General features: G+C 42.2%; 1 protein-coding gene across 1 annotated transcript in view; it reads right to left on the bottom strand.

The window, feature by feature from the left end:
• Positions 1–267: 267 nt before the first annotated feature.
• Positions 268–26,578, bottom strand: part of LOC100707952 (protein unc-13 homolog A) — a 34,048-nt gene continuing 7,737 nt past the window's right edge. The window contains exons 4-42 of the mRNA XM_019348217.2: positions 26,176–26,293; positions 25,962–26,085; positions 25,223–25,293; positions 24,998–25,052; positions 24,566–24,595; positions 23,079–23,292; positions 20,708–21,796; positions 20,422–20,524; positions 19,118–19,161; positions 18,048–18,126; positions 17,599–17,604; positions 17,427–17,501; positions 17,100–17,319; positions 16,207–16,434; positions 15,868–16,009; positions 15,490–15,659; positions 15,230–15,345; positions 14,831–14,994; positions 14,469–14,622; positions 13,232–13,300; positions 12,942–13,031; positions 12,466–12,600; positions 12,254–12,381; positions 11,514–11,599; positions 11,288–11,414; positions 11,095–11,191; positions 9,962–10,105; positions 9,803–9,880; positions 9,302–9,379; positions 9,130–9,218; positions 8,623–8,766; positions 8,033–8,156; positions 7,356–7,412; positions 7,177–7,257; positions 6,649–6,796; positions 6,130–6,186; positions 5,333–5,419; positions 3,764–3,920; positions 268–3,675 (exon numbers count right to left, since the gene is read on the bottom strand). Coding sequence (XP_019203762.1) covers positions 3,387–3,675; positions 3,764–3,920; positions 5,333–5,419; positions 6,130–6,186; positions 6,649–6,796; positions 7,177–7,257; positions 7,356–7,412; positions 8,033–8,156; positions 8,623–8,766; positions 9,130–9,218; positions 9,302–9,379; positions 9,803–9,880; positions 9,962–10,105; positions 11,095–11,191; positions 11,288–11,414; positions 11,514–11,599; positions 12,254–12,381; positions 12,466–12,600; positions 12,942–13,031; positions 13,232–13,300; positions 14,469–14,622; positions 14,831–14,994; positions 15,230–15,345; positions 15,490–15,659; positions 15,868–16,009; positions 16,207–16,434; positions 17,100–17,319; positions 17,427–17,501; positions 17,599–17,604; positions 18,048–18,126; positions 19,118–19,161; positions 20,422–20,524; positions 20,708–21,796; positions 23,079–23,292; positions 24,566–24,595; positions 24,998–25,052; positions 25,223–25,293; positions 25,962–26,085; positions 26,176–26,293 — 5,467 coding nt within the window. The 3' untranslated portion in view covers positions 268–3,386. The remainder of the gene's footprint in view (positions 3,676–3,763; positions 3,921–5,332; positions 5,420–6,129; positions 6,187–6,648; positions 6,797–7,176; positions 7,258–7,355; positions 7,413–8,032; positions 8,157–8,622; positions 8,767–9,129; positions 9,219–9,301; positions 9,380–9,802; positions 9,881–9,961; positions 10,106–11,094; positions 11,192–11,287; positions 11,415–11,513; positions 11,600–12,253; positions 12,382–12,465; positions 12,601–12,941; positions 13,032–13,231; positions 13,301–14,468; positions 14,623–14,830; positions 14,995–15,229; positions 15,346–15,489; positions 15,660–15,867; positions 16,010–16,206; positions 16,435–17,099; positions 17,320–17,426; positions 17,502–17,598; positions 17,605–18,047; positions 18,127–19,117; positions 19,162–20,421; positions 20,525–20,707; positions 21,797–23,078; positions 23,293–24,565; positions 24,596–24,997; positions 25,053–25,222; positions 25,294–25,961; positions 26,086–26,175; positions 26,294–26,578) is intronic.

The raw sequence follows: 26,578 nt of genomic DNA, 5'->3' as shown, positions 1-26,578 counted from the left end.
AAATGATCACCTGTCTTTCCTCACTCTTCACAGTGGAGAGGCAGCTGAAACTTGTGTCATGTGTGATCCCCTCTTTTGCTCCATATAGAGGTCAGAGGTCACACATAGAACAGAGAAGTCAGTTGCTCCAGCTGAGAGTTTTGTGTCATGTGTTCAAAGACTCACATTAGAAACTTGGATTAGGTCTCACTTGTATCCCAAAGTAAGAATAAAAATGACTGTTTCTGCTTCGACTCAGAGGCAGTGATGCGATTCTCAGAGAGACGGTTGGGTTGTGACACAAATGTCCTTTTAATAGGAAGCAGATCACAATCAGGCTGCATTCCAGTTCCACTTCATCCTCATTAAAGAACAATCGATAATGATAAGAAACAAATTAGAAACATCCTCGGTAGAAAATAATTCTCTCATGCGAGTTCTGTGTTCACTACATTCGTATTGGTTACAGATGACGTATTCACAAGCCTTTTGGAAACAACAGAAAACACAGATGAGCTGTCGTTACATAGCTTTGAAAGTAAAAACAGGGAAGAAGGAGAAAATCCCCCCAAAACAAAACAGCAAGTAACATCAAAGAGACACGTGCTGGCAGAATAAAGTTTCCCATCATGCAACTGGAGTTGATTCTATTCACAGGGCGCCATCGTTGGTCTCCGCGGAGGTGTGTCAGCGTGCATGCATGCATGTGTGTCATCTTACATGTGCCCTTTTGTGCTTGAGCAGAGGTCTGTGTGTGTGTGTGTGTGTGTGTCATCAGTGCGTATGTGTGTGGTGGTGTCTGTATATGTGTACACACATACAGATGTGAACCAGGCAGCCAACAAGCCTCGGGCCGGGTCATCACTTATTTATTGTTGCTTTTTTTTTTTTTCAGCTACAACCTGACATGTCAAGTTTTTGACTTGAGCCCTGGGGTTACCAACGGCAACCCCCCAAAAAAGTTTAAATGTGTTTAAAGGAGCACTCAGCTGATTTGTGTGCAGCTAAAAACAAACAAAAGAGAGGGGGAAAAAGGTAGTGCTTGGAGATGTTGTCCATATAGTCTTCTTCCTCAGGGACTGCATTACCCACAATGCAGTCTGGGTTAGTTATTTGTTTTTCAGTTATCTCCCCCCTCTGCGGAGCTTTAAGCCACAAGCAGACAGGACTAAGCAGGTCTGACTCTCCCACCTCTCCCTCTTTTTAAATAAGCAAAGATTTTTCTGTGCAAGATTTTTATTTTTATTTTTTTGCATGTGTAACAGTAAAAATCAGTGGAGTTCCCCTTTTAATGTTGGGCAGCAACAGCAAAATCAAGCACGATCAAGTCATTTTTATGACTCAGGTGAAATTTAATGGCCTAAATCAGAGGCATGATTTGGTCTCCCCAAGAAAGACGTGCTTTTAGGGATGAACTACCCCGACGATCGGAGAAAGAAGGCTCTGCTGAGAGTGAATAACATTCAGACGATTAGTTTTTGGTAGTTTTTGAACAGTTAAGTGAAGACAACATGTGACAGGGCCAGCAGTGACGCCCGGGTTAAAACAAAAACCTACCCGGCGTCACTGACATCACTCAGTTTTACAAAGAGACTACAAGACGAGCCGGACGGCGACCGCAAGCGTTTGCTCACCTTTTCACATGACTGAAAGTGACAATCGTACACCATAAATGCTTGGCGGTGACTCTGATGGCTTCATTCTTTGAATAAAAAAAGAAAAAGAAAACATGAGCTCTGCTTCGTGCAAATTTGGTCCTACTGAAGGCAAAGCAGTAATTCAAAAGTAAAACACGTTCCTTGTTTCTTATCCAAAACGTGTGAGAAAGAGATTACACACTTCCAACAGGAATGGGAACTTTATGAGTCCACAAATAAAATATTTCAGTGAGTTACAAAAACCACGTGATCATAACTTTCCCATTCCTTTCATGCAGAGTGTGCAGTTGGTGCTTCTGTTAGTTATTGACAGCGCATACGTTTTGGGTGTGTAGGTATAATGTATTGCTCACAATCTCACAGCCCATTTTGCAGGTGTGACTATCAGCCCACACAGGCACACACACACACACACACACTCTCACAAACACACACCCCTTCACGCATACATTAACAAAAAGCGTTTTCACCAGCTTTGTTGGTGAAACAAACCACTATTGCCTTGAACAGATGTGTTCAGATGCGTGTGCAGGCGATCGGGAGGAAAGTGTTCCACCGAGCGGTTGTTCGGCACCACGTGTCCTTTTTATTTGTTTCGAGTTCCTCCACAGTGACACTTCAAGGTTTAAATGGCAGAACAAGCAGGCGGGCAACAGAAGCACGGACAGCATGAGTTAGTGCACGAAGTGACATCCCAGTCCACCCATCCTGTAGCCCTTTTTTAAAAAAATTAATGTGCACTCTTCAGGGGGGAGGGGAAGGTAAGACGTCGGGGTATTGCTCCGTTTTGTCGTGACGTGAAGCAACAAGAAACATTTTAAAAACTGCACATTGTGTGTGGCCGCGGCTTTTGCCCCTAACGGCACGTCACACGTCATGGCACGTCATGGATCCACTGGTGGTGTGTCTTCTCCACGATGACAATGCTTAGTCATGTCACATTTTATAAAAACCTTACCGTACCGGGGTTAAATGCACCATGCTCACACAGACAACATATTGGAGGTACCCATCTTTAACATGGGAGTGGGAACGGTATAATCACAGTGTTCCTGGGGGTCAACATGCAGGAGATTACATTACAGGACTAGCAGTGATGTTGACCTTGGATGTCAGATGATCCAGGGTCAGTGTAGTGTGTTTTTTTTTTGTTTGTTTCTCTGTTTTTGAGGGGAAGGAGGGCTGATCTTAGATCTGTGTCTGAACTCCAAATTACACAATACGTCACATCGTGGGAAGCCTACAAAGAGCAAAACAACGAGGGTCGGGGAAACGGACTGGAAGAACGACACACAGTCAGGCAGGCAAGCAGACGGACGCACGGACAAGCTGAATGGAACGTAGCTATGCAGAGGAGCAAAGTGCAAAGTGGTCATTCTCAACCTATTCACATGGACTTGTCGATGCATTGAGCGTTATCTCACATCTAAATGCGCGGCGTATAAAAGGCGTCGTGTGGCAGGAAAGAGTGAGTGAGGGATGGGGATGTGAGGCTTCAGTGGAGTTTTTGGGGGAAATGACTAATGAGATTCATATAAACATATTCCTGCATGTTTGCATTGATAACATTGCGATGTAAATGTTGCATAATGTAAGCGAGATATGTACAACTGAGCATTTTTATGTGTGTGCTTGTGTATTGCACGTGGTTGTCTAACTATGCAGGTGTGAGTAGTATGTGTGCGTAACACTTTGCCGGTCAGGTACGTCTCTGTGCACACGTGCTCTCTCGCTCTCCTCTTCCTCGCCTCAGCTGCGGCCCTCTTCGGCCGAACGCTGGTCTGACTTGAGTTTGACGAACTCTTTCGCCACGTCGTCGTTGTTGCGCTGAGAGAGGATGCGCAGCACCGTCAGGCCCGTCTCGTCCATGTGGACGCGTCTGCCCAGCGGCATCCAGCAGGTGACGCTGCCTTTGTTGGCTATGTCCTTCACCTGCAGCACGGCCATGCCCACGGTGCGGTCCTCTCTGGCGAAGCAGTAGTCCTTCACGCACACTTGCAGCTCGTAGCTCTCCGGCCCGACCTCAGTGCCCAGCGAGCTGGAACGAGACAGAAAACACACGATAAAGGTCAGCTTGTCTGTTCTGGATCAGCTGGTGCTGCAAATCACACTGAGTGGACACTCACTACTGGAAGCTCTCATTGAACTTTGGCGACCAGCTGTTGTTCTTGGACTTGGTGGCAAATTTCCTCTTCTTGTCACTCAGGTGAGGGCCGATGATGTAGACTTCGACGAAAGGCCTGAAGCCCTGTGCTTTCCATTTCAGGTCATTAGCAGCGACCACTGGAGACAGAAAGCCAGGGTAGGCAACATGAGTAATAAATCCATAACAAACTTTCAGCATGATTAAATTGGTCTGAGAGGAAATTAAGACTCCTGTGGGTCTGCTTTCAGACTTTATAAAATACAGGAGACCAAAACAGCAGTGGAAAATACAACCAAAGAGTCCAGTAACTTTAGTCCCCTTTAAGGACCTCTCCTCGTGCACCTCCGGACTGCTTATAGAGCAGCTGTTATTCTCATATTGCTATTGTACAAATTCTGTTTACACTCTGTTTTGCTGTGGACCTCAGTGAGAGGAAACATCAGCTTCTGTGTCAATGATCAACACAGGTGATGAGAGCCGATTCTTGGGCTAGGACCCCGAGACCAAACAGCAGACATCAAAGTCCACTCTCTCTAAATCTGAAGGTGACAGATCAGGGCAGGGGTGCATTCAGGAGCATGCTTGTCTGTTTTTTTGTTTGTTTGTTTTTTAACTCATAGGCTTTTGCACTGAGAATTCATCCCATAGGGTCAGACTGTTGACTGTAATGTGCATTCTGTGGAAGTGGTGGGAGCATGAGAGGTGAGAGTGAGCAGAATAAAATCACATTTGGCTTTTGCTTTTTTTGTACACAGCAGTGCATTTTATGCTGTGGGCCACATACAGGCCACTTTGATGGTAAATGGGCCGGTTCCCCTTTCTGTCAGTGTAAACAAGTTTAACTACACACCCCTGAGACATCTTGATATAAGAAAAAGAAGTGCAGTTTCAACAGTTCTATGTGTTTCTTTTTTCTACATGATAAAGAAATGCTGCTGTAATGAATGAAAGAAATCTATCAGCATGACTCTTCAGGCTGAATTTGTAAAAAAAGAGATCTGTAAAATTGCCCAATTGAACAGAAAGATTTGCCCTTTATTTTCAAACACTCACTGTGAAAAAATGTCTGTAGCAGATAGTAAAAAAACAGGTACTTTTATATCATTTAATTTTTTATCTATTAGTTATTTACCTTGATGTAGCATGAATCACCATAGGCAAAGGCTTGATCAGTAGCCAAATCTGTACAAATTGTGAAAATACAGTTAAAAGTTCCAAATGTATGGCCTCCATATTTTCCAAAGCTATCCAGTGAGTCACACTGGAGTCTTTGCCTGGCCGATTCTGGCCCCTAGACCTTATATTTGACACCCCTGCTTTGAGCATTTGAGCAACTTCCACCTGAAAGAGCAGGGTTTGAATTCTGTGCGATAGGTCGGCATCAAGTCACTTTTAGCGGCCATGATGCAGATGGCTGTGCTAGCCTGGTGGGAGGGGCTGTTTGTTTTTCATGCCTTCTTCACATTTCTGCCGACTGAATAGCTTTAAGTGAAAAAACAAAAGAAGGTGACAGAAGACACAGCAGCAAAAGCTGCTCTGCTATTTTTACCTTTCACACTGATCTTGTGTTCTCCATTAGGCTGGGGTAAAATGTCCACATTCATGACCACCTCACCGACTGCATCCACTCCAGACGCTGCAAAGACACGCTCCGTTAGTGGATGACAGGCAACTGTGTTTGCTGTGCCCCTAGTTTATCTTTCCATGGCTGTGAACTTGTGTTTTCTGCAGACCCTGATGTAGCACAGTTGAGATATATGACTTCAAGAATTGTGATGTATCAGCAGGCTGTGAACTATATTTAAACATGCAGATGTTACACGCACGTGCGAATGTGCGCATGCAGGCACGAGTTCTCTGAGATAATCTGGTGGCCGGGTAAAGCGGCTTTTATGCGAGCTGTAATGCAAAGAAAATGGCAAACTCTAATGCAGTAAGAAATCTTAATTTGTTAAAGATACTACAAACTCTGAACAAAAAAGAAAAAAGGAGATTAATATGAAAGGAAACTAAAACACAGACTGGACAAACACTGCTTTTAATTAGCTACCACGACATGGCTTAAATATCATGTTTCTGTGTCTCATGCAGCACGCAGGGTATGCATACTGTAATGTGGCAGGCTTCATCTTTCATAACTGGGCATGTACTTTAATCAAGAAAAGAGCTAAAAAGAAGAGAGAGAGCAGAGTGAGATCTGAGCTGTGCCCAAAGCGAACACTGCTCGCAGTCAGGTTATCTAGGGTTCCTGACAGTTTGATCACAAATGTATCTGAGCAGAAGCTTGAGTGCTGCGGGTTTGCCCTGGGGGACATGCAGACGTTACATAACACTGCAGACTTGTACCTTTTTCTGGTGGTGTGTCTTCGTTCGCTGTGCACCTGATCCCTTTTCCTCCATGGACTGAGGGGAAATGAAAGGAAGTTAGTATTAAAAGAACAAGCTCACACAAGTTCATCTGCACATGAATATCATTTTCCAACCCAACAGTTTATAGAAGTGGTACTGCCTGATGTGTCTGACACCTAAAGGATTAGGTATCCCTCAGCAAGGTGTCCAGAAACATGTCTCTGACCTACAAACCATCTGTAGACTTTTAAACTTATATACTTTGTATCTAAAACAAGCAAAGGCAAAGAGTAATTTGCAGTTTTTCTTCCATAACTCACTCAACCAGTGAATTAAGCATTTTCTGTACTGTAAGCAAGTCATTCTTTTTAATCCCATAATCCTGTTTAATTCCATAAACCACAGTAACAAAGAATAAGCAGTTGAGCGCTTTGAGAACATCTGAAAGCTTATTTGTGTGAAATTGTTTGAAGCTACCTTGTGACCGTGTGTGTGTGACTCAGATTGAAGTCGTACCCTGAGCGTTCTGCGAGAGGACAAACTTCCTGATGAGCTTGTCTGTGGCCTGCGTGTACAGAGACAGGGCGTAGCGCAGAGACTGCAGATCCGGACTCTTTTCCAGAAATGTTTTCTTCAGGCCAACACCGCCAGCGTGGAAGTATTGCTGTGTAACAGATGTGACATGACACGCGTATTGAGGATAACTGAATGGCAGATAGACGGCAGACACAGCGAGCTCTAAGCGGAGCGTGTAATGTGAGCGAGTGCGACTAAACTGCCTTGTAGCATGCATCACGGCTGTCAGTCTGTGAGCAATGAAGAAGTAATTCAAAGATCTCTAAATGTGCGTCAAACCTGGCAGATGCAACAGTGATTGAGAGTCACATTTAAGGTGGGTTGATTAAGAATGGAGAATACTTCTTTTTTCTATTTTTGATTTAAAGACAAGTCTTTACTACTATGGACATGATCACAGTGTCCATAGTAAGTAGGGAGATTCTAAATATGTTCCGCCTAAAAAAACATGTGATCACCTCCTCATACCTTAATGGTGTCCAGCGCTAGCTCTATTACCGCACACTGCTTAGGAGTCAGAGCCTTGGCCTCCTCTCGGCCCATGTGTTCCTGCAGGACAGGGAGAGAGGAGTCATTCTGTACTGCTGACATTCGATAAACGCAATTTCTTAGACATGTTGTTGTTCCACTCATCTATTTTTAATCACCTTCAGCTTGGAAAGCTGTCCCAACTCCTTTGCAGCATTGAAGATCATCTGAGTGCCCTGTCGAGGAGAGACACAAAGACCAGGTGGCGCAGAGTGAGCGGATAAAAGAAACAAGTGGAGTTTTCTGAGATGTGCTAGTGAGGAAGATTTGCAAGGTGACAGGTGAGCAAACTCCAAATTTTATGCTGGTTTATGCACTTTAGTAACGTTGATTTGAGTGAAAATTACCTTCTAAACAAACAAAGCAAAAAGGTTACATCTTTGGAAAGTTCTCAACAGCAAGGAGGATTATAGTTTAAGTGCTTAAGTGTGCAGTCAACAGTACTGCAGGGACTCATTGTCACGTAACGCTGCCTCTGGTGCACTGTGCTGCCATCTGAACTGAGTTTTTGAACTGATGCACTGTATCCACATAGAAAAAAGTGACAAAGGCTATGAAGAGTGAAGTTAAGATCCCTGTTTGAAAAAAGAAGAGTGTTTCTTCATGCTTAAAAAGGCTGCACATATACTTACAATCACCTATGAAAGGATGAACAAGAACAAGAGCGAGAATGGGGAAACGGCAGGATAGATGGGTTAATGTACAAATCCAGGGTAACGCAGCAAAGAAAAACACTAAAGAAGAAAAGGGTGAAAATATCCAGGGTGGGGGGGCTGTCTTTTTTTAAAACACGTACCGTCTGGTCAGTAAGTGTCGGAAGCACGATTGTTTTTTCCATCGTGTTCATCACCAGCTTCCACAGCTCCTTCAGCACTCTCTTCAGGACCGTCTTCTCACAGATCTTAGCAAACAGTGATAAGCTAAAACACAAAGAACACAGAATCTCTCAACACACACAAAAGCAGCTTAAAACATGTTTTCAGTCATGGGTGTCATTTCTTTTTATTCATTTTGATCATCAGATACAGCCACAGGGAAAAAATAGACATGACCCTTGTTTGGGGCATTTGGCGAGGGTTTTTCAAAATAAAAGTGATCTCTCTTTTTTTTTTTTTGTTAGCAGTGGCATTGCTGGACTTGGAGCAAAACTTTTCTGGGGGGGGTTTAATAGCAATCCTTTTTTTCTATGAAAGACTTATTGTGCAAAATATTGGAATTTTTCATGTGGCCATATATATGTGGCCATATATATTAAAAAAATCAATAAAAAGTAATTTTTTCTGATTTTCTAGGTAAGGTCAAGAAATCTCAACATTTGATGCCAACTCTTGAGACAAATTTAAGTTGTTTTTTTAAACTTTATTGATAGTCCATGCGGAGACTTACTTGCTGTCCAGGAAGTCCATGATGGGTTGCAGGACATTGTCAGCTTCCTGCACTACGCTGCCATTTGCTGGGACAGTCTGACCTTTGACCTGGGCTAGGATGTCCCCCATTTGCCTCACGTTATCCTCGATCTGCGGCTGGAAACTATAACATCGTATGGAAATATTCAAATGAAATGGACTCAAAAAATTATTCTTTGCCCTCATGAACATGATGGAATAATTTTGAATGAAATGTAACTGAAATAAAGAAAATCTAAAGATTATTTATTCAGATTATTAATCATTAAGGAAAATATACTTGGTATAAACCGACTGTATACCAACCAAGTACAGTTCATTTGACTAGATTTCATAAAATTTAACATTTTGTACTTATGTAACAAGATCACATGAAAGATTTTGCAGCAATTCAATTACTTAAAATCAGCTTTTTTGGGCCACAAATATTTTTCTAAGTGTGTGTTAAAGCAGCTGTGGTTTCATTGTGACAAACAGACGCACACACCTGACTGCAAAGATGCGGCTGAGGTCATCCATGACGCTATTCAGTTTGTTCTGCAGCTCTTTCAGGAAGTCGCTGGCCTCCACATTGAGCTGGATGAAAACAGATGTGTTGAGTGCAACAGCCGGGTCACATGAGAACAACCAAAATGAAAACAGACTGTTTGGAAACTCACATCTTTGCCTCCCATGGCCTCAAACATCTTCTCCAGCTGAACTCTGAGCTGCTGGATGTTATTGATTATGATACATGGCTGACGGGAGAAGGAGAAAAATCATTACACACACTTTTGTCTCTTTCACCCCCTCTCTCCATCCCCGTCCTCTGTCTGCTCCTGGCTTTTTATTGTAATCAATCAAGGTTAGTCCTCAACTTTTTTATTGCCTTGTCTGTGAAAGCACTCTTGGTGATGCAGAGTAGCAGAGGCAAGAGTTTTCAGTAATTAGTGCACCTCCGGGGGTTCCTAGTCTCTCTGGGAGTGCAGCCCACGTTTCCCCAACCTTATATCACATTCAGCTAATTACACAGCCCTAATTCACTTTGAGAGCTGCAACCTGGGCACAGCTATTACACTGAGGAACAGTTTATTATGTTCAAATTAATCAACTTGACCATTTACAGCAATCAGTGTAGAACATAAAATGCAGTTCAAGCTCCACACTTTTTCCACGCTTACCACTTTCTCTTTCTTGACATGATTTGGAAAGTCTTTTGCTATGATGTCAGCATAAGACAGCAGGACATTGCCAATCGTCTAAAAAAATAAAATAGTAATAGTTAGACATATATGACAGTGGGGAAACACTCTGTGAGAGATTTAGTCGGTGAAAGTCACCTTAGCGAATCTCTTCATGTAGTTTCCAACGATCTGAGGGTCGGGACACTCCAGTTTACGGATGATTTCAAAGCTCTGATTGAGCTGAGAGAACACGTCCACCACTGAGCAGGAGAACAGAGCATGCTCTGACGTTACCTGGAACTGTTGATCAACAAGAAAGAGCAGGAGAAGTATTAGAAGCAAGCGGTACAGCACATCGATCTGAGCACTGACACTAACACAGACAGGGCTCGATTCCCCTGATGGCCACCAACGGGAGAAATTCACATCTGGAACAATGGAGCTGACCCCTCTTCAGCTTCCTGTGACTGCATTTAAAAGAAGTTCTTCTAAAATCTTTTGGATCAGGGTGATCAAGGCGATCAGAGGGGCATGATGGGAAACAAGTCCCTCATTAACAGCCCGGCCATTAGCCAAGAAGTGAATAATGTTATGGTAAGCGCCGGAGCCTGGGGATCGTTTTTTTGCTGACACAGGAAAGCAGAAGCCGCCTCTGGTGACAGTAATTGGACCCAAAGGATCCCTGACATATGAGCTGGGAGACTCTTCAGCTGCTTTGTATCGACTTTTTGGTGTGAGCGAGACTGAGAGTGTGAGATGGTGCATGGTACTTATATGTGTGTGTGTGTGTATGTGTGCACTGACTGGTGCTCTGTTCCGCAGTGAGGCATTTTTTCACTTTGGTATTGAGTCAGTATCGAGCCATTATTGACTCCCTTGAGGCATTCAACCCTTTCTTCTTAGTTTGGGATGCACTGAGTCGGAGAGATGATGAGAAATTCCAGAATTTGCATGAAAATTGCATGAATACATTTTTCGGGGGGATTTGCCTTCAGGTGATGGGCCTCATTTAAGTTTTCACTATGTATTCAGCTGCTGTCTCAACAGAATGTGATTGTTCAACATTTTTCTCCATAATTTTGTAGTTCCCAAAAAGTTTAACTATTCCTTAAAATGGGAAATAAGGCAGGCATAAAACTGCATCTCATAATGTTTGACATTTTGGGTGTAATCTTATGAGGTTTTATGCATATGTCAGTATTTAAAACAGATACATATGAGGATTTAACTACAGCAACACCTGAAAATCTGATTTTACATAACCTAAGATCATGTCTGAAAACAGTTACCCCATCTTTTTTGTCCCTCTCGAGAGCCCCGTGGAGAAAATCTCTGGACACTTCCTCATTCTCGTCCAACCACATGATGACAAATGGCTCAAACCAGCTGCACAACACAGAATGACAAAGGGCAACATAAATCTTTATGCCACGGCGGTAAATGTTTCAGGAAAAGCGTGCGGTGCTATAAAAAAATACTCACGCTGGATATTCAGGTACGTGCTTCTGGAAAGTGGGAAGGTCTTTGCAGTACTCATTATAGAGCCACTTCACCTTGAAGTGCAAATTCATATAATCTGCACTTTTGCACAGGCGATGCTTCTCATGCTCTGAATATCAAAGTGGAAGAACGGGTGAAGAAAATTACACGCAAAATTTCCAAAATAAAAAAAGCCCATCACTCCCATCTCATCACCCTGAACACTTACCCTCCATAGCGTATTTCATATCTTGTGCAAACATGTTCCACATGACTTCAGCGCTGATCTTGCCCACATTGAGTTCCTGGGGAAACCTGAAGGAGACATCACAGTGCTCAGGACTAAATCCAGCTCCATATTCAGTAATGGTGCTGTATTATTTAACAAGACAGCCCAGGCTCTTTCTTGTGTAACTCCATCAGTGCTTTCACAGCATGTTTTCAGCTGCCAGCAGAGAGAAATCCACCACAGAGAGAATATGAAATTATCAAGATACTATTATTCTCAGTTTTCTTCCTCCCAAAAAAAGCTATGTGTTTATTTAAATTTCTACTAAAATATTAAAAATACACAACCACAAAGCTGCAGGAGTTATTTTATGAACATAAACTAAGGGACTGCTGCAAGCACAGTTACATAATAGAGTTGATACTGTACAGCTGTTTGATTTCTTAGATATTGTGCTCTCTTTGAATTTTGTGCTGAAAGGATGCTATTTGTGTCTCATAACAATTTCTGTTTCCCTTTTTGTTCCATCACACCCACCACCCATATTCTACTGTCTCACTTTTTTTTTTAAATAATAAAGCCTTTCATAGACTAGTCAGTCCTTACAAGAATCTTTGGACTCAGAAGAAAAGAATTATGCATCGTGTTGACTGCCTTTCATAGACTAGCCTTGATATTTCAGCATTGCCTGTGTATAATAACTACGTAGAGTCAGACAAATCTAATAAGCACACACTCACTGATTAAGGCAAGGAGTGTACGAGTTTTTGTCCTCCTCTATGATGGACACAATAAGGGTGATGAGTTTTGACCAGAAGTCCAGGTTCTTGATGCTGGGACCCTGCTCATCTGGAGGGACAGCTTTTGACTGAAATGAGAAAGGTTTCTTTCACTGTAAAGGCCTTAAAACTGCAACAGCAGCGTCTGTACGCAAAAACAGAGGCACACTCACAGGGTCTGTCTGATATTCCCTGTTGTAGAGGTCATGGCAGTTGTTGAAAATGTATTCGTAGGTGGAGTTGAGACAGGCTTTTACACAATCCTTAACCACCTGACTTGCCCTTGGGGGACTCTGCAGCTCCTGGACCTGAAAACAAATATTACAGAGCATATTGCTGAACTGAAAACACCTCAAAGCATTTACCAGGCACACACAGCGTCATCAGGAGGGTTTTCTCACTGGGAATTTAACCGTAAACTCACTGAGCTGCATAAATGGCACCCGTGTACAGTAGCAGCCACACAAAAATGAGCGCACGCACACATATTACAGTGCTTCATGCTAATAGCTTAAGTTTATGTAGGGTTATGCTGATGAGGCTGATTCTCAGTTTGTGCCTCAGGCTGCTTCTAGAAAGTACTGACATTTATACTGTGTTTAGAAGGAAAAAAGAGGAAAGAAAAAAGAAAAGCAAAGAAAATTCTTACCTTCATCCTAAAAAAAGTGATACTAGTCAAAAGGTCAACAGTAGACTTGAGGTCTTGCAGTCTTTCAGGACTGCTGGCAGGGAAGTTATTCTAAAAACACAAACAGAGCAAATTTAAAAATATAACATGTCAAAGTAGCTTAAAAGCATGCTATTTCTTATTTAAACGATGCATGCACTCGGGAGCAAGAGACTGACAAACAGGAACACTTGTGATACTATGTAAGCTGCGTGTAATTAAGAATGAAATTGTTCAGCACATTTTCTAAAAGAAATAAGAGAAGTAATTACCCGATACATGGACAAGTCAATTCTCAGGGAGTTGTGCAGCTGATCCAGCAGTTTGACAAACCTCTCCTTCTACAAAAAAAATGCAAAAACGTAACACGACTGGAGGATTATTTGTAACCATTTGACTAAACAAAGTTAAGATGGATCTGATGATGTTCAGCTCATTACAAGTTACAACAACAAAGTAGGCAGCGACACATTTAACGTCCCTTTTTAGGGTGTAAGATGTTATCTTATTTCTCATAGGACTTTTAAATTATCATATAATTCCTCTTACACTATACACTCACTGGCCACTTTGTTAGGTACACCTGTTCAACTGCTCGTTAATGCAAATATCTAATCAGCCAATACTACTGGGATTTTCCCACACAACCATCTCCAGGGTTTACAGAGAATGGTATAAAAACGGGAAAATATCTGGTGAGAAGCAGTTTTCTGAATGAAAACGCCTTACTGATCCCAGAGGTTGGAGGGGAATGAGCAGACTGCTTTGAGTTGATAGGAAGGCCACAGTGACTCAAATAAACAAATGTTCCACAGTAAAGCATCTCTGAAAACACAACATGTTGAGCCTCGAAGCAGATGGGCTGCAGCAGCAGAAGATCACATCGGGTGGCTCTCATGTCAGCTACAGACAGGAAACTGAAACTACAGTTCACACAAACTAACCAAAATTGGACAATCAGAGGTTGAAAAAACACTGTCTGGTCTGATGAGACCTGATTTCTGCTGCAACATTCAGATGGTAATCTCAGAATTTGGTGTAAACAACATGAAAGCATGGATCCATCCTGCCTTTATCAACGGTTCGGGCTGTTGGTGGAGGTGTAATGGTGTGGGTGATATTTTCTTGGTACATTCTGGGGTCCTCCTGCCAACTGAATTTCATTTAAACACCACAGTCTATCCAAGTACTGTTGCTCAGCATATCCATCCTTTTCTAACTGCGCACCGTGTCGCAAAGCTAAAATCATCTCAAACTGGTTTCTTAACATGATAATGAGTTCGCTGCACCCAGATGGCCTCCACAGTCAACAGATAACATCATTATTATGTATGGACCAAAATCTCTGAGGAATGTTGCCAGTACACTGCTGAATTTGTGCCATGACAAATTAAAGCAGTTCTGAAGGCAAAATGATGTCAAAACTGGTACTAGCAAGGCGTACCTAATAAAGTGTCTCATGTGCGTATAGTCACATATAAGAAAGGACAAAATCTTTCAGGGACTCACTCCAAAGTTTGATGCAGCAAATCTGTCTGAGGCTGAAACATTGTTGGAGGACTGGGTGGTGTGGGCGTAGTAAGCATTGATGTTGGCAAGTAGTGTGCTCATCACGGCTGGCACTCCTGGGCACATGTATTTCGATGACAAGCAGGCAAAATGGCTGTGGGGTGGATGTGGTAAAAAGGCAAAGATTTAGTACATTTACTTCTCATCTCATCTCATATTCCTGCATTGAACAATAAGAAAATACACTGTGTGGTCAAGATTTAGCTGTACTGTGTGCTTCATGAAACCATTTATTAGCATGTCAGCGCTTCACATTTCAAACATTTAAATTTGGCTCTCGTGGTTCTGTTTGGGATACTAACGTCATGGCCTGGTAGATGGACTCCACTCCGTATCTCATGGCAAACTCATCAACGATCTCCTGAGCCGTTTCATCAAAGTACACCTTCCAGGCATCATCTCCTTTGGCGTCGGGAATCTTTACCACACCGCCATTTTGCTCCTCAGTTGTGTACTGGAACAAATGCTGAACACATACAAAGAGGAAGTAAGGGCGATTTTATGTACTAAGCTATAAAAATGTTTACATTATCGCTGGCTGTTAAATAGCAATTAGCAGGATAAAATGATAGTATTAGACCTAAATGTGCCCATTTATGTCTGTGTAAACTGTGTGACACCCACAAGTAAACTGACTGGATCTGATATAATAAATAATTAAAATATAATAGGATTTCCACCACATGTCTGTGCAGACTGACCTCATGCAGACAGGTGTACTGGACATGGTAAGGAGCCACCGTCTCCTCTCCTTTGATCTCCACACTTATGTGCATCCGAATTGCTCCAGACACAGCAGACTTGTCTGTTCTCTTGTCTGTCACGAGAAAGTAAGATATGTCCCCTTAGTTGGCTAAAATTTCTCCTTATCTGTTATTTCTTACTGCCTTGTTGATCTTCTCATTCATCTCTAACTCACTATCCCCTTTTCAGCCTCTTCTCCTGTCCCACAAAAACTCACCTAGATTGTACCAGACGTCCATCTCCCCGCTCAGAGTGCGGACTTCGATGATGGTTTGACCCAGGAAGTCATCGCTCTCACGTTTGAACCTCTGTTTCACGCGAGACTTGATGTCATCGTCTTCATCCCACACACGGACCTTGATGCGGTCAGATGAGTTGTGGCATTCACTGGATGAAGAAGGGGGACAAACGGGTGGAAAACATAAAAAGTTGACAACTGTAATACAGAAAGGGCGGGGGAAATTAGTGCAAATACACTACAACTACTGCGTGGGCCTTTAGAGACATAAAAATATAAAAATTGAATTTTCAACAACTTTTAATAAGATATCATTTGCATTTGAAACTTTTATAATAGGCTTTCTAGTGGACTCACAAGTGGAAGCTCTCTTCCCAGACAGGGTTGAGGTTCCCATAGATAGTCTTTGTCCTCTTCTTGGTTTTTCCAACTTGAACAGTTACATAAGGGTCGCTGGAGCCTGTTTTATCTTTAGCCTGAAGGCCCTGGGCACACACCACTGAGCGAGAGGCGAGAGACAAAGGTACATGTATATAAACATCTTTTCAACTCTCTTACAAAAGAAAGAAAAAGAAAAAACAGCTTTTGAAAATAAAAATCAAACTTGCATCTATGGGCTTTACATCTCCAAACATGTGTCCCACTATCCTTCAACAATTATTCCAGATAAATATATAAATGTAAAGTCAAATGTACCTGTGATGCTGATTTTTGCTGACCATTTGGAGGTCCCATCAAGCACACTTTGCTTGATCTGTTTCATGTGCATGGCATGCGTTGCTTTGTCGAGGGCAAACACTTCCTGGATTAGCTCAAAGATCTCTGGCTTATTCCTCTCTCTGATCTTCATGCGATCCTTTAGGACCATGATGATGTTCTGGGTCCGGTCCTCTGCGCCATGCTTGGAGCTCTTCTCTGCAGCTCCTGAATAGACAGGGAAAAAAATGAATGAAGGGATGCACAACAAATAGCTGATAGAGTGAATATATTGGGAAGGGAATATATCTGATTCACTGCAATATATTTCCTTAAAACTGGGCACCAAGTTAAGATAGCATCAGATCAATTTAGAAAGACATTTCTTGGCCAGGAGTCAAACCCCTAAATTCCCTCAAACAATGACAGAGACTGACTCCACTTAACCATTGATCTACTCTGGAAAAACAAGATAGTCAAGTAACTGTAAAAAGATCAACACATGTTTCCAGGATCAAGATCTTACAAGAATCTTTGGACTCAGAAGAAATGAATTATGCATCGTCTAGACTGACTCTAAGATGAGTATGGGAACTGGATAAGTCACTTTTTGTGAAACTAAATTAGACAAAGCAGTATGGATACAAAGCCTATGGGTAGAAGGGAGAGCGAAAAAGGGCAGGGGTATGACAGCACATTACTCAGGAGATAAATTGGAAAGGAAGAGGGAGGAGAATGTGAGAGTGGATAGAGGACAAGAATAATGGGATGTCAATCGGGCAGAAGGATACACAGGAGGAGCTAAAACAGTTTGGGTGTGTGCAGATGCGCATGAGAAAGATGTGTATGTTTTATGCCTGTCCGCATGAGTGCCAAAATCTGTGTGGCCTTACTCTGCAAACAGTCGGCATTGAGCAGATCCTGGCACTTTTCGTGGCATTTGACACCGCACTCTGAGCAGCGCATGCCTTGACGTGCGATGCCCCACAGTAGTCCCTCACATTCATAGCAATAGGTGGGAGTGGTAGCTGTCCACACCTCAAAGTTGTGTGGTGTAGTGGAGGAGATGGGGTAGATCAGAGCCTGCAGGGTCTTTTTATAAACATGAATCTTCTGCAAGTGCCACAGAGAAAAGAAACACACGTTTAAGTCCAGCTATTTATTAAATTCTGAAGGTCCTGAAAAAAAACTGACAAAGAAACATGTGGAGGAAAACCTACCAGCTCCTCATTGCCGAGAGTAGTGGAGGCCATGGCCGAGGTGATTCCAGCTTTACGTGAGTTCTGCACCAGAGACTGAGGAGGAGACGTCAAACAAAAAAAATGTTTGCAAGTGTGGAGCAACTGCATCAATCCTAATATTTGATTTCTTTGATGAATAAAATACACTTACCATCGCCTAAAGATATCAGGCAATGATTAAACACAGGAGCAGAGTGGAAGGAGACAAAAACAGATGTGAGCAAAGTTAGGGATATTAAAACAGTGAGCTATCAGACTCTAAATGATCTTTGTGGGAAGAAGTATGTTTCCTAAACTCTTATTTACTGCTATGCAGCCTTTAATTTATCAGCAAATCAAACACAGCAATCAAAGTGGCTACAGGTGGAGTAAATTCACTTTTGATTATAAAAAAAGGTGAAGTAGAAAAGTAGAAGTTCAATCATGCATAAGATCAGAGGAAGAAAAACTAACTACAACGCAAAATAAAAGACAGTAAATCAATGACAGAGGAAAGATCGTAGACAGAAATCAATTGTGTCTACACAAAAATGTTTCTTAGTGTGGGGTTTATTATATGTGTGTGTCCACGTGTGTGCACGTGTGTGTTGATGTTCTCACCAGATCTCTGACTAGAGGAATGGCTTTTCTCTTGCGAAGGTCGGGCATGCTGTCAATACTGTATAGTGCACCTCCCATTCTGTAAGTTAAACAATAAACAGTAAGATTTTTATGCATATACTCATCAGTATTTATATTTTTATCATCTAAATGCTTTACTATAAATTTGAGATTTGGAACAAAGAGGGTGATGGATTTATCTCAGTCCCTCAACCAGTCAAGGACTTCTCAAGGACTTGACTGGGGAGTTTAATTACAGAGGCTGCTTTGTATAAAATAGTGGGCATGACACTCCACACACCTAGCTTTAATTGCTGGGTTTCTATTTGGCTAACTTAGCACTTCTTCAGCATGAAGCTTCAGTTGAGCTCTGATGTCTCCCTCATCTACAAACGACCTGCCAGCCAAGTCGGGGCAGCCCAGAGCTGTTCAGTGCTTACTGGCTTAATGCCACAAGCTGAATGAGCCTCAGTAAAACAGAACAAAGCATTTCAGGGCTAAAAAAAGGATTGTCAATCTAAAACACTAAAGGATTCTTTCACCAATGAACTGAGGATAACTTTAACTGTATTTAAGGTAACACTTTGTCATACTTCCCAAGTAATTAAATTGAATTTTAATGTACTTTACTTGAAATGACAAAATAAATATATTAACCTACAAATACTTAAGAGTAAATTTACTAGAATAACAGGGCTAACATGTCAGGAAACAAAGAAATAATTATATTATGAGTAAATTTAGGTAGTGTGTAAGAAAATTTACAGGAAAAGAGACAAATTATTCTGTTAGTAATTTTTATTACTGCATAATTTTTTGGTAATTTTGTGGAAAAATAAACAATATTTGCCAATGTACTGTACATTTCAGGGTTCAGACTGTGTTAATGTCATGGAGTGGCTTCACTTTAATGTCTAGGTATTTCAAAGGAAAGGAAACAGTTATTACCTGTAAAAAGTTATATAATATTTCAAATTTCTCATGTACTTTGTAAAATTGCTGATATATTAATTGACCTAACCGAAACACTGTCTGATGTAACATCATGTAAGAGAACATAATCGACTCACCCTCCTTTACCAAACCACAGCGAGTTGGACGTCTCTCCTCGAGCCTGAGAGAGAAAGAGGAGGAATGTCAAAGAAGAAAAAAGACATCTGAAGTTTGTCCCTACAGGGTTTTTTTTTTCCTTTAATATGCTGCATGAATACAGCTGCATCACCATAATGAAAGTTATCTGATTATGAAAGTGCTCTACTCTTCACATTTAAACCCCATCCCATTTTGCATTATTGTATCACTGTTTGAAGGAGGGTGGGTCAGTAAAAATTACAGAGTTAGTGCTCTTTGTACAGCTGTGAAACAAAGATAATGGCATTTACAAAGGCATTTACTCTATAGGCAGCAGAATTTAGAACCAAAAGAACCACTTATTCAATAAATAACTATGGATTATGGAGCTATGCAAAGTACCCTTATTTATGTAAACTTTCAATTCAAAGGTGTTTCTGGAAAGCCAATTATTTTATGGCTCATCTACAAACTGCTCAGCTCTTGAAAGATACAACAAAAAAAGGTCAAATTGTTGTGAAAAATGAATGAACGACGCGAAGGTGCCTGTTTATATAGATATGCAGCAGGACGCATTTCCTTCTGTCTTTCAAGCAACACGTTCAGGCTGTACCTACCTGTCAGCATGCTCCAATGATGGCCGAGCAAAGTGCATGTGAGTGTCACTATGGCAATGACATGAAACTGGAAAGAAAACAAAGCGGGTTGGCACAAACAAACAAAAAAATCAAAATAAAGAGAAGGGAAGGAAGCCAAATGTACAAAAACATAACGCGACACACATCAACATAAACATCGAAGCAAGTGATTATTTCTCTGCACAACTGAATTCAAACGCAATGAACAGCAACATAATATATAAATAAAATATGCAAGTGAAAACCGACCAAGCAAAACTTAATGTGTCTGGCTAGGTCATGCAGTTCTTGTCAAGCAGTGGTGTGGAGCTGCACCCAGGCTAAAATATGAAGTTTGCTCCCTGCCAAGTATTTTTATTTTTAAGGAAGCCAAAAAGGTATCAATTATAGAATATGAAACACATTAAGTCTGCATAAAACACTATCAAAACAGAACTCAAGAAGTTAGTGTATGTACCCTGCCTCTGCACATAAATAATGCATAGCGCATACATATTTCAAAGACCTGGTAGACACTTTAGTCTCTGGAACTGAGGTGTATTTTTGATATCACTGGGTGGAGCTGAATCAGGCACACAGCTCAGGAAGTTGAGTGGACTGTTGCAGTGAGGCTGGAAGGGTGTGGCTCGGTCAGAGCTGAGACTGGGAGTAAATGGTGCACTTACCTCCCGGAGTTGTTCTAAGACCTTGTTGTAGAGTCTGTGCCAGTTCTCTTTGGCTCTAACTGCTGGATCAACTGGCTCTTTGGGCTCCTCTGTTACTGGAGGACTAAAAGAAAAAACAACAACATTTTTTCGACTTTTTCCAGCTGAAAAAAAGTTGTTTTCAGCTGAAAAGTTGTTTTCACAAAGATCCTTTCAGCTGACACACTCTGATTTTTTTCCCTCCCAATTTAGTTTATTTTTTGTTTATTCAGTGAATTGATCTTATTTATTCAACCTTCACTCCTACCTCTCAGGTGGCATCTCTTTTTCCTCATCTGGGGTCACGGGTCTGCTTTCTTCAAAATTCTCCTCTTTCTGCTCCGTGGGAATCATCTCTTCATTCTGTGCGGGAGGCGTTCTGGCCTCCTTCTCCAGCATTGTTTCCTGCTCTAGCCATGGTTCCTCCTCAACCACGGGTGCCTGGTCTTCAAATGACATTGACTGGGTCGCCGGATCATTGAGATTAGACGGGGTCTGCTCAGATGAAGGGCCCATTGCTTTGGAAGGGGGCTGGGACGCAGCAGGGGCTGAGTTAGCCAAAGTGGCTGGGTGAGATGGAGGGACAGAGTTAGCTGCAGCAGAATGGTTTTGCTGAGATACAGCTGAAGGTGGAGGGTGAGACTGAGCTGGCTGGGCTGTGGGGACAGAAGACAGGAAACTGGAAGCCAACCCTGTGACAGCAGCTGTTAGAGGTTTGGCCATGGAGAAGAAGGACGTGGCAGAAGGAGCTGGCTGCGGCTGGGGTTGTGTTTGGGTCTGGGGTTGTTTAGGCGGTTGGGCTGTTTGTTGACCAGAAGGGGGCTGTGTTGTTGGTGCCATACCAGAAGAATGAGCCTGGTTGGACTGGTTAGAGGGTTGAGCAGGAGGCTGCTGTTGGTGTAGGGAGTTTTGCTTCTCTAGAGGGGGCCTGGAGTTGGGTACATCAAGTGCTGGAGGGGCAGTTGAGGTTGGAGTGGGAGTGAAGGGAGGTTCCATGTCCTCACTGAGGGTCCCATCCAAATTGTACAAATCCTCATCATCATACATCATCTCCTCATCCTCATAGAGGCCTTCCTCTTCTCCTTCATACAACAGTCCTCCGTCATCCTCCTCATACAGAGCAGCCTCTTCTCCTCCATCTTTGCTGTAGCCACCTTCATCGCTGTACGCCCCTTGGGTCTCATCAGGGTCCCAGTCTGGAGAGCCTTTACTGTAGCTAACGGAGGAGTGACAGGAATGGTAGGAGTCATTCTCATCGTAAAGGTCCCTCTCCCCGTACTCACCACCATAGTCTTCCTCGCTCAGCTGACTGCTGCACCGGCTGAGCTCTGCAGATGATGCATAGCTCCCAGTGGGACTGGAGGGAGGAAACGAGAAGAGAAGAGAAGAGAAGAGAAGAGAAGAGAAGAGAAGAGAAGAGAAGAGAAGAGAAGAGAAGAGAAGACAAAAATATAAAAATGCAAGACAGCATTGCCTGGAGAGTACCCAAGGTACTAAGAAAAGGTTTACAGTTTTATAATAAACATACATACACTTTAATTTATGCTATTATTGCATGTATATTAGTGAGTATCTAGGCATATGTAGAATAAATAGTTTACCGTCCCTCTATGAACTATTATCTTAAAAATGCTTACAGAGCACTGCATTAGAGCCCTTTATGGCCGATACACTGCTGGACAGCTCAACAAAATACCTTTTCTACATGTCTCGAGGCCGCCTGAATAATGCTGATGGCTAATCAATGAAAAGCACCAGGGATACAAGAGTACCAGACAAGTAGCAAGAAATAGAGCAGAACAGAAAGGTAAGAGGCCCCGAGAAAGCTGACAAAGGAAAAAAGAAAAAAGCATCCAGAAATGCAACAAACAGGGAAAACGTATTCATGCTATTTGATGAATGGGGTTATTAAAAAAAATAAAGGCACAGAGAAGAAAAAGGATGAATGAGGGAGAGGCAGACGATGAAGAGAGGAGGGATGGTGAGCACGGTGACAAAACAGAAGTGCAGAGAGGGAGCGAGTGCAGAGAGCTCAGAGGAGGAGATGAAGAAGCATGTGCGGGGATGTGAGGAGCTTGCCCTGTCCGATACACTCGCAGAGACAGCTAATCTTATGTGCAGTATTGACCATGAGATTGCCATCTGAATAATTCATAAAGCAGAACGTGGATGAATGTATATTTTCATTCTAACTCTGTGGAAGATATGTAAATGTTGAGAGGTCTAACAGTGTTGTAAACAACTCTGAAAGAGATGCAGCTTTTTGTCTGAAAAAACCAATGAAAGGCTTGCATATGCACCAAAGACACTGCACAATTTCATTAACTGTACTGAGTCATTAACAGGACTTTTTGACTTGTCACAGCAGGAAAAGCACAGGCGGACATGAATTAATGAATGATTCATGGCTGGTTTCCACTTAGGTGCCAGGTATTGTTCATGCAGGCCATTATCATATTGTCGTGGCTTATTGAGGCACCTGGAAAAATACTTTTTTTAATACCACCTGTGCCTTTTCTTACTATAGAAGATCAAAACGTCTGTGATAAAATTGGTTATAGCTGAACTAAACATCACATCTAATCTGCCAGGCATGGTACTGTTGGGACAGACACCCCTACACCAAAGCAGAAACACACCTGACAGTCCTCTGATGGTGGTAGTCGAGGTCATGGCTGTTGCCAGAGCGAGGGTAAGAGAAGCTTCTGGAGTTGCGGTGCTGGTGGCTGATAGGATACTGGTGGACAGAGGCGTTGGGTTGGGATGTGCTGTAGTAGGGAGGGGGGATGCTGTTACTGGTTTCACTGCGGTAGTCGCTGTCTCTGTCATCCACAGCACTATCTGGGTCTTCATCTACAGAGGAGCACACACATTCATAGTAAGAAAAAAAAAACTTCACAATTTGCTGTAGCCGGAAGAAGAAATTCTGAATAATTTACCATGAAAATAATGAAACCGCCATGTGGTATAGAGATAAGAGGCTCTAATCAGCACTAAACCAATTTTTTACACTATGGTAATTACAGATACTAAAGATGAGCCGCTGAACCCCAGCTACACCCATAAACTGCAGGCCATTCAAAGTGAAACATGAAACACACGACGAATATCAGCGTGTTCCCTCTCACCCTCATCGTCACAGCCGAATGTAAATCTACGCTGCTTGCTGAGGGAAGGCTTTACTTTTCTGTGGTGTCCATAGATTGGATTAGATTAAAAATCCCAGAGGGAAGTGATGACAGACTTGAACAGTGCTGAAGCAGTCAAAAGGGAAACCAGCTATCTATTAATCATTCATCAATATCCATCATCGTCTTTTGCACTCTGAAAGCCACTGATGCAGGCAGCCACTGCACCGCTCGCACCTTCATCTTCATCCCTCTGGGCGTGTAAAAACACTTATTAAAGGCATCAAACTTCGTGTCCCCCACGTGTCCCCCCACGTCTCTCTCTCTCTGCCTGTTTCTCCCCTCTCCATCAGCTCAGCATCCATCATCACACCCCACTCCCTGCTTTTTCCTTTTTTTTAAATCTGAGTGAAGAGAGATGAATCGCTGCAGTTGTGTGGGTGAGTCTGAAAGGCACTTATATAACACCATCTGCTAATCACAGTGAGAGAGAAAGCGATAGTCAGGAAGGAAGCGAGACAAAGGAGACTTTTTGTGTAGATTTGAATGTCCGGACAATGAGATGCTGATTTTTTGTCTTTCAGTCACTGTATAAAATAAATAAATAAAACAGTAACTGATGTTAAAATTCAGTTCACCCAAATTACTTGAAATAATATGTAAACTTTTTTTTCATTGAAGTCATTTTTGTTTACCAGCAAGGCCGTAGAGGTCTGTTTATTACCTGCAGTAACAAGTAGCACTGCTACTGGAAGTAGATATTAGTTTGTACTGCTGTGACTACCACAAATGGAATTTAATATAGCCTCACAGCTTACAGCGGTGGCTGAAATCAAAATCACTCCAACGCAGTTCACCCGATATATACAACTACAAGAAAACGACCTCAAATTGAAGCTCAAAGTCAGCGCTCCATCGATCATATTGCTTGATTTTAAATCTAATGATGGATTGCAGAGTCAAAGCAATTTAGAAAGTGTGAGTGTATGTACACTTACTTTGTTGGTCTCCCCACAGACTCCAGTTACCTGCAGTGAAACAGGAGGGTGTCAGTATTGATTATGAATTATACCGGTGTTAAAACGTAAACATGATTCCGTGCCATTAAACACTTCAAATTTCCAAGATGGAGGTGGTGAACGGAAAGCCTTTCCAGACAGCTGGCTCAGCAAGCCTTGCAGACGGAGCTAATGGTCGAAACACAGAGGATCCTGGAGGAGCTCGCCTCTGGATATCTGATAACGCTATCGATCTCTTTACAGTGCAGATATCCGGGCCCTTTTCCCCATCTAATGCTCAACAACCCACGTGTGGTTATACGCACCATGCACACGCTGAGCTTAAACAATCTAATTACATCTCTGAAGCTAGACACATAATTCTCCTGTTAAGCACAAACTGATTTGTAAAAACAGCGACGGGTTACTCACAGCACTGGGTTCCTGGCGCACGCAGAGGGCGTTCCTGTTCCTCCTGATATGAGTACTGGAGCCGAGACCGTGAGGATAATTGAAAAATAATGAAACAGAAGTGGAGAAAATGTTGGATTTCATCTTGTAAACTGCAAAATATTCCCCCAATTAATCATGTTGGCTTGTTCCTAAAAAGTACGGATGTGCCGTAGGGATATTAAATCAAACTGGGTAACAGCTTACATCTTGGTCCCTCATGGCATTGAGCTGCTCCAGTTTTTTGGCCCAGTACCGTGCTTCATCCTCTGGGATATCTGCAAACAACCAGCAAGAAAGGCTCAGTTACAAACACAGCAAAAACAGAGCTTCTCCTAAATAAGCACTTAAAATAGTTTTTCACAGGACTGTCTGCATAAGAACTGTTTTGTTCTATGTCACAAATGAAAGTCGACCCAAATGAAGACAAAGTATAGTATAACAAGCCATCCGTAAATATTTTTGACCCAGATTGGAAACTTTGGTCTAACTAGGATACAGTGACATTGAAAATTGCCCTCCTCCACTTACAGGTCTAAAGCCAAGTCCCTATAAATAGGTCAGGTCCACAAACTGTGGAGTCAGGTGTGCAATATTGACTACAGGAAGGGGAAACAGCATGAAAATGACACCTAATCAATGCTAAGTGGAACACAGCGTGATCATCGAGAAAAGAAGTGCACAAACACTGCCCTCCATGACACACATCCGCACACGACGTCCTCTCAAACATAGAATTGAAAAGTAGGTCAGCTTAATTAATCAGTCAGAAATTATTGGTCCTCATTTATCACTGTTTGCTGTGAAAACGTACCAACAGACATAATTTATTTGCTCCATATCCCCCCGGTTGCCAACAGGATTGATGACTTCCTGTAATTTCTAATTCTCATTTTTTCCCACCAACTGACAGTTTCTGGTTTTGATGTGAGTATTGATTTCTCACCTAGAGGCAGTTCGAAGCGCGTATCGAGTAAAACCAGGTGGAGGGTGGGCTCTTTGGTGCCACAGATCTCATTATCAGCCATGATGACCTGAGAGTCCAGCGTGAGCCACTCCCCTGGACCTTCCTGCGTTACATAAACATAAAACTGAGTGAAGAGTCGTCAACCACCACTTGACAGCTATTTCTAAAGTTGTGATCGTAGTTAGTGTCAAACCTCATTGGACTGCCGGATGCTGTGAAGTGGAATCCACACAGTGCCAACCATGGTGTCCCAGATTAATCCTTTGTTCCACACCTCTACTGTCAGACCCAGGTCCAGGCGGTTAATTTCACTGTGAAGACAAAGAAAATTCAAGTCCAAAATCCAGACAAAGAGTTTGACTATTACATGAGTCTGTAGACTTTAAGAGCATTAAAGAAACTAATGCTGTACTTTTTCATTAGGAACATATGATTAGCTTATAAAATGCAAAACATTGTTAACAGATTAAAAAAAAAACAGTGTTAGTAGATTAAATGGCACAGTTGTGTAACTATAAATTAGTACATTTTCACATTGTTTCACATATCAGTGTCAAACAAAATATTTTTCTTGCATAACAACTATTATTATACAC

The sequence above is a fragment of the Oreochromis niloticus genome, linkage group LG18 (genome assembly GCF_001858045.2).
Source record: "Oreochromis niloticus isolate F11D_XX linkage group LG18, O_niloticus_UMD_NMBU, whole genome shotgun sequence".
Classification (NCBI taxonomy): Eukaryota; Metazoa; Chordata; class Actinopteri; order Cichliformes; family Cichlidae; genus Oreochromis; species Oreochromis niloticus.
Note: the sequence above shows the minus strand (reverse complement) of the source record. Positions and strands in the feature narration are given on the sequence as shown.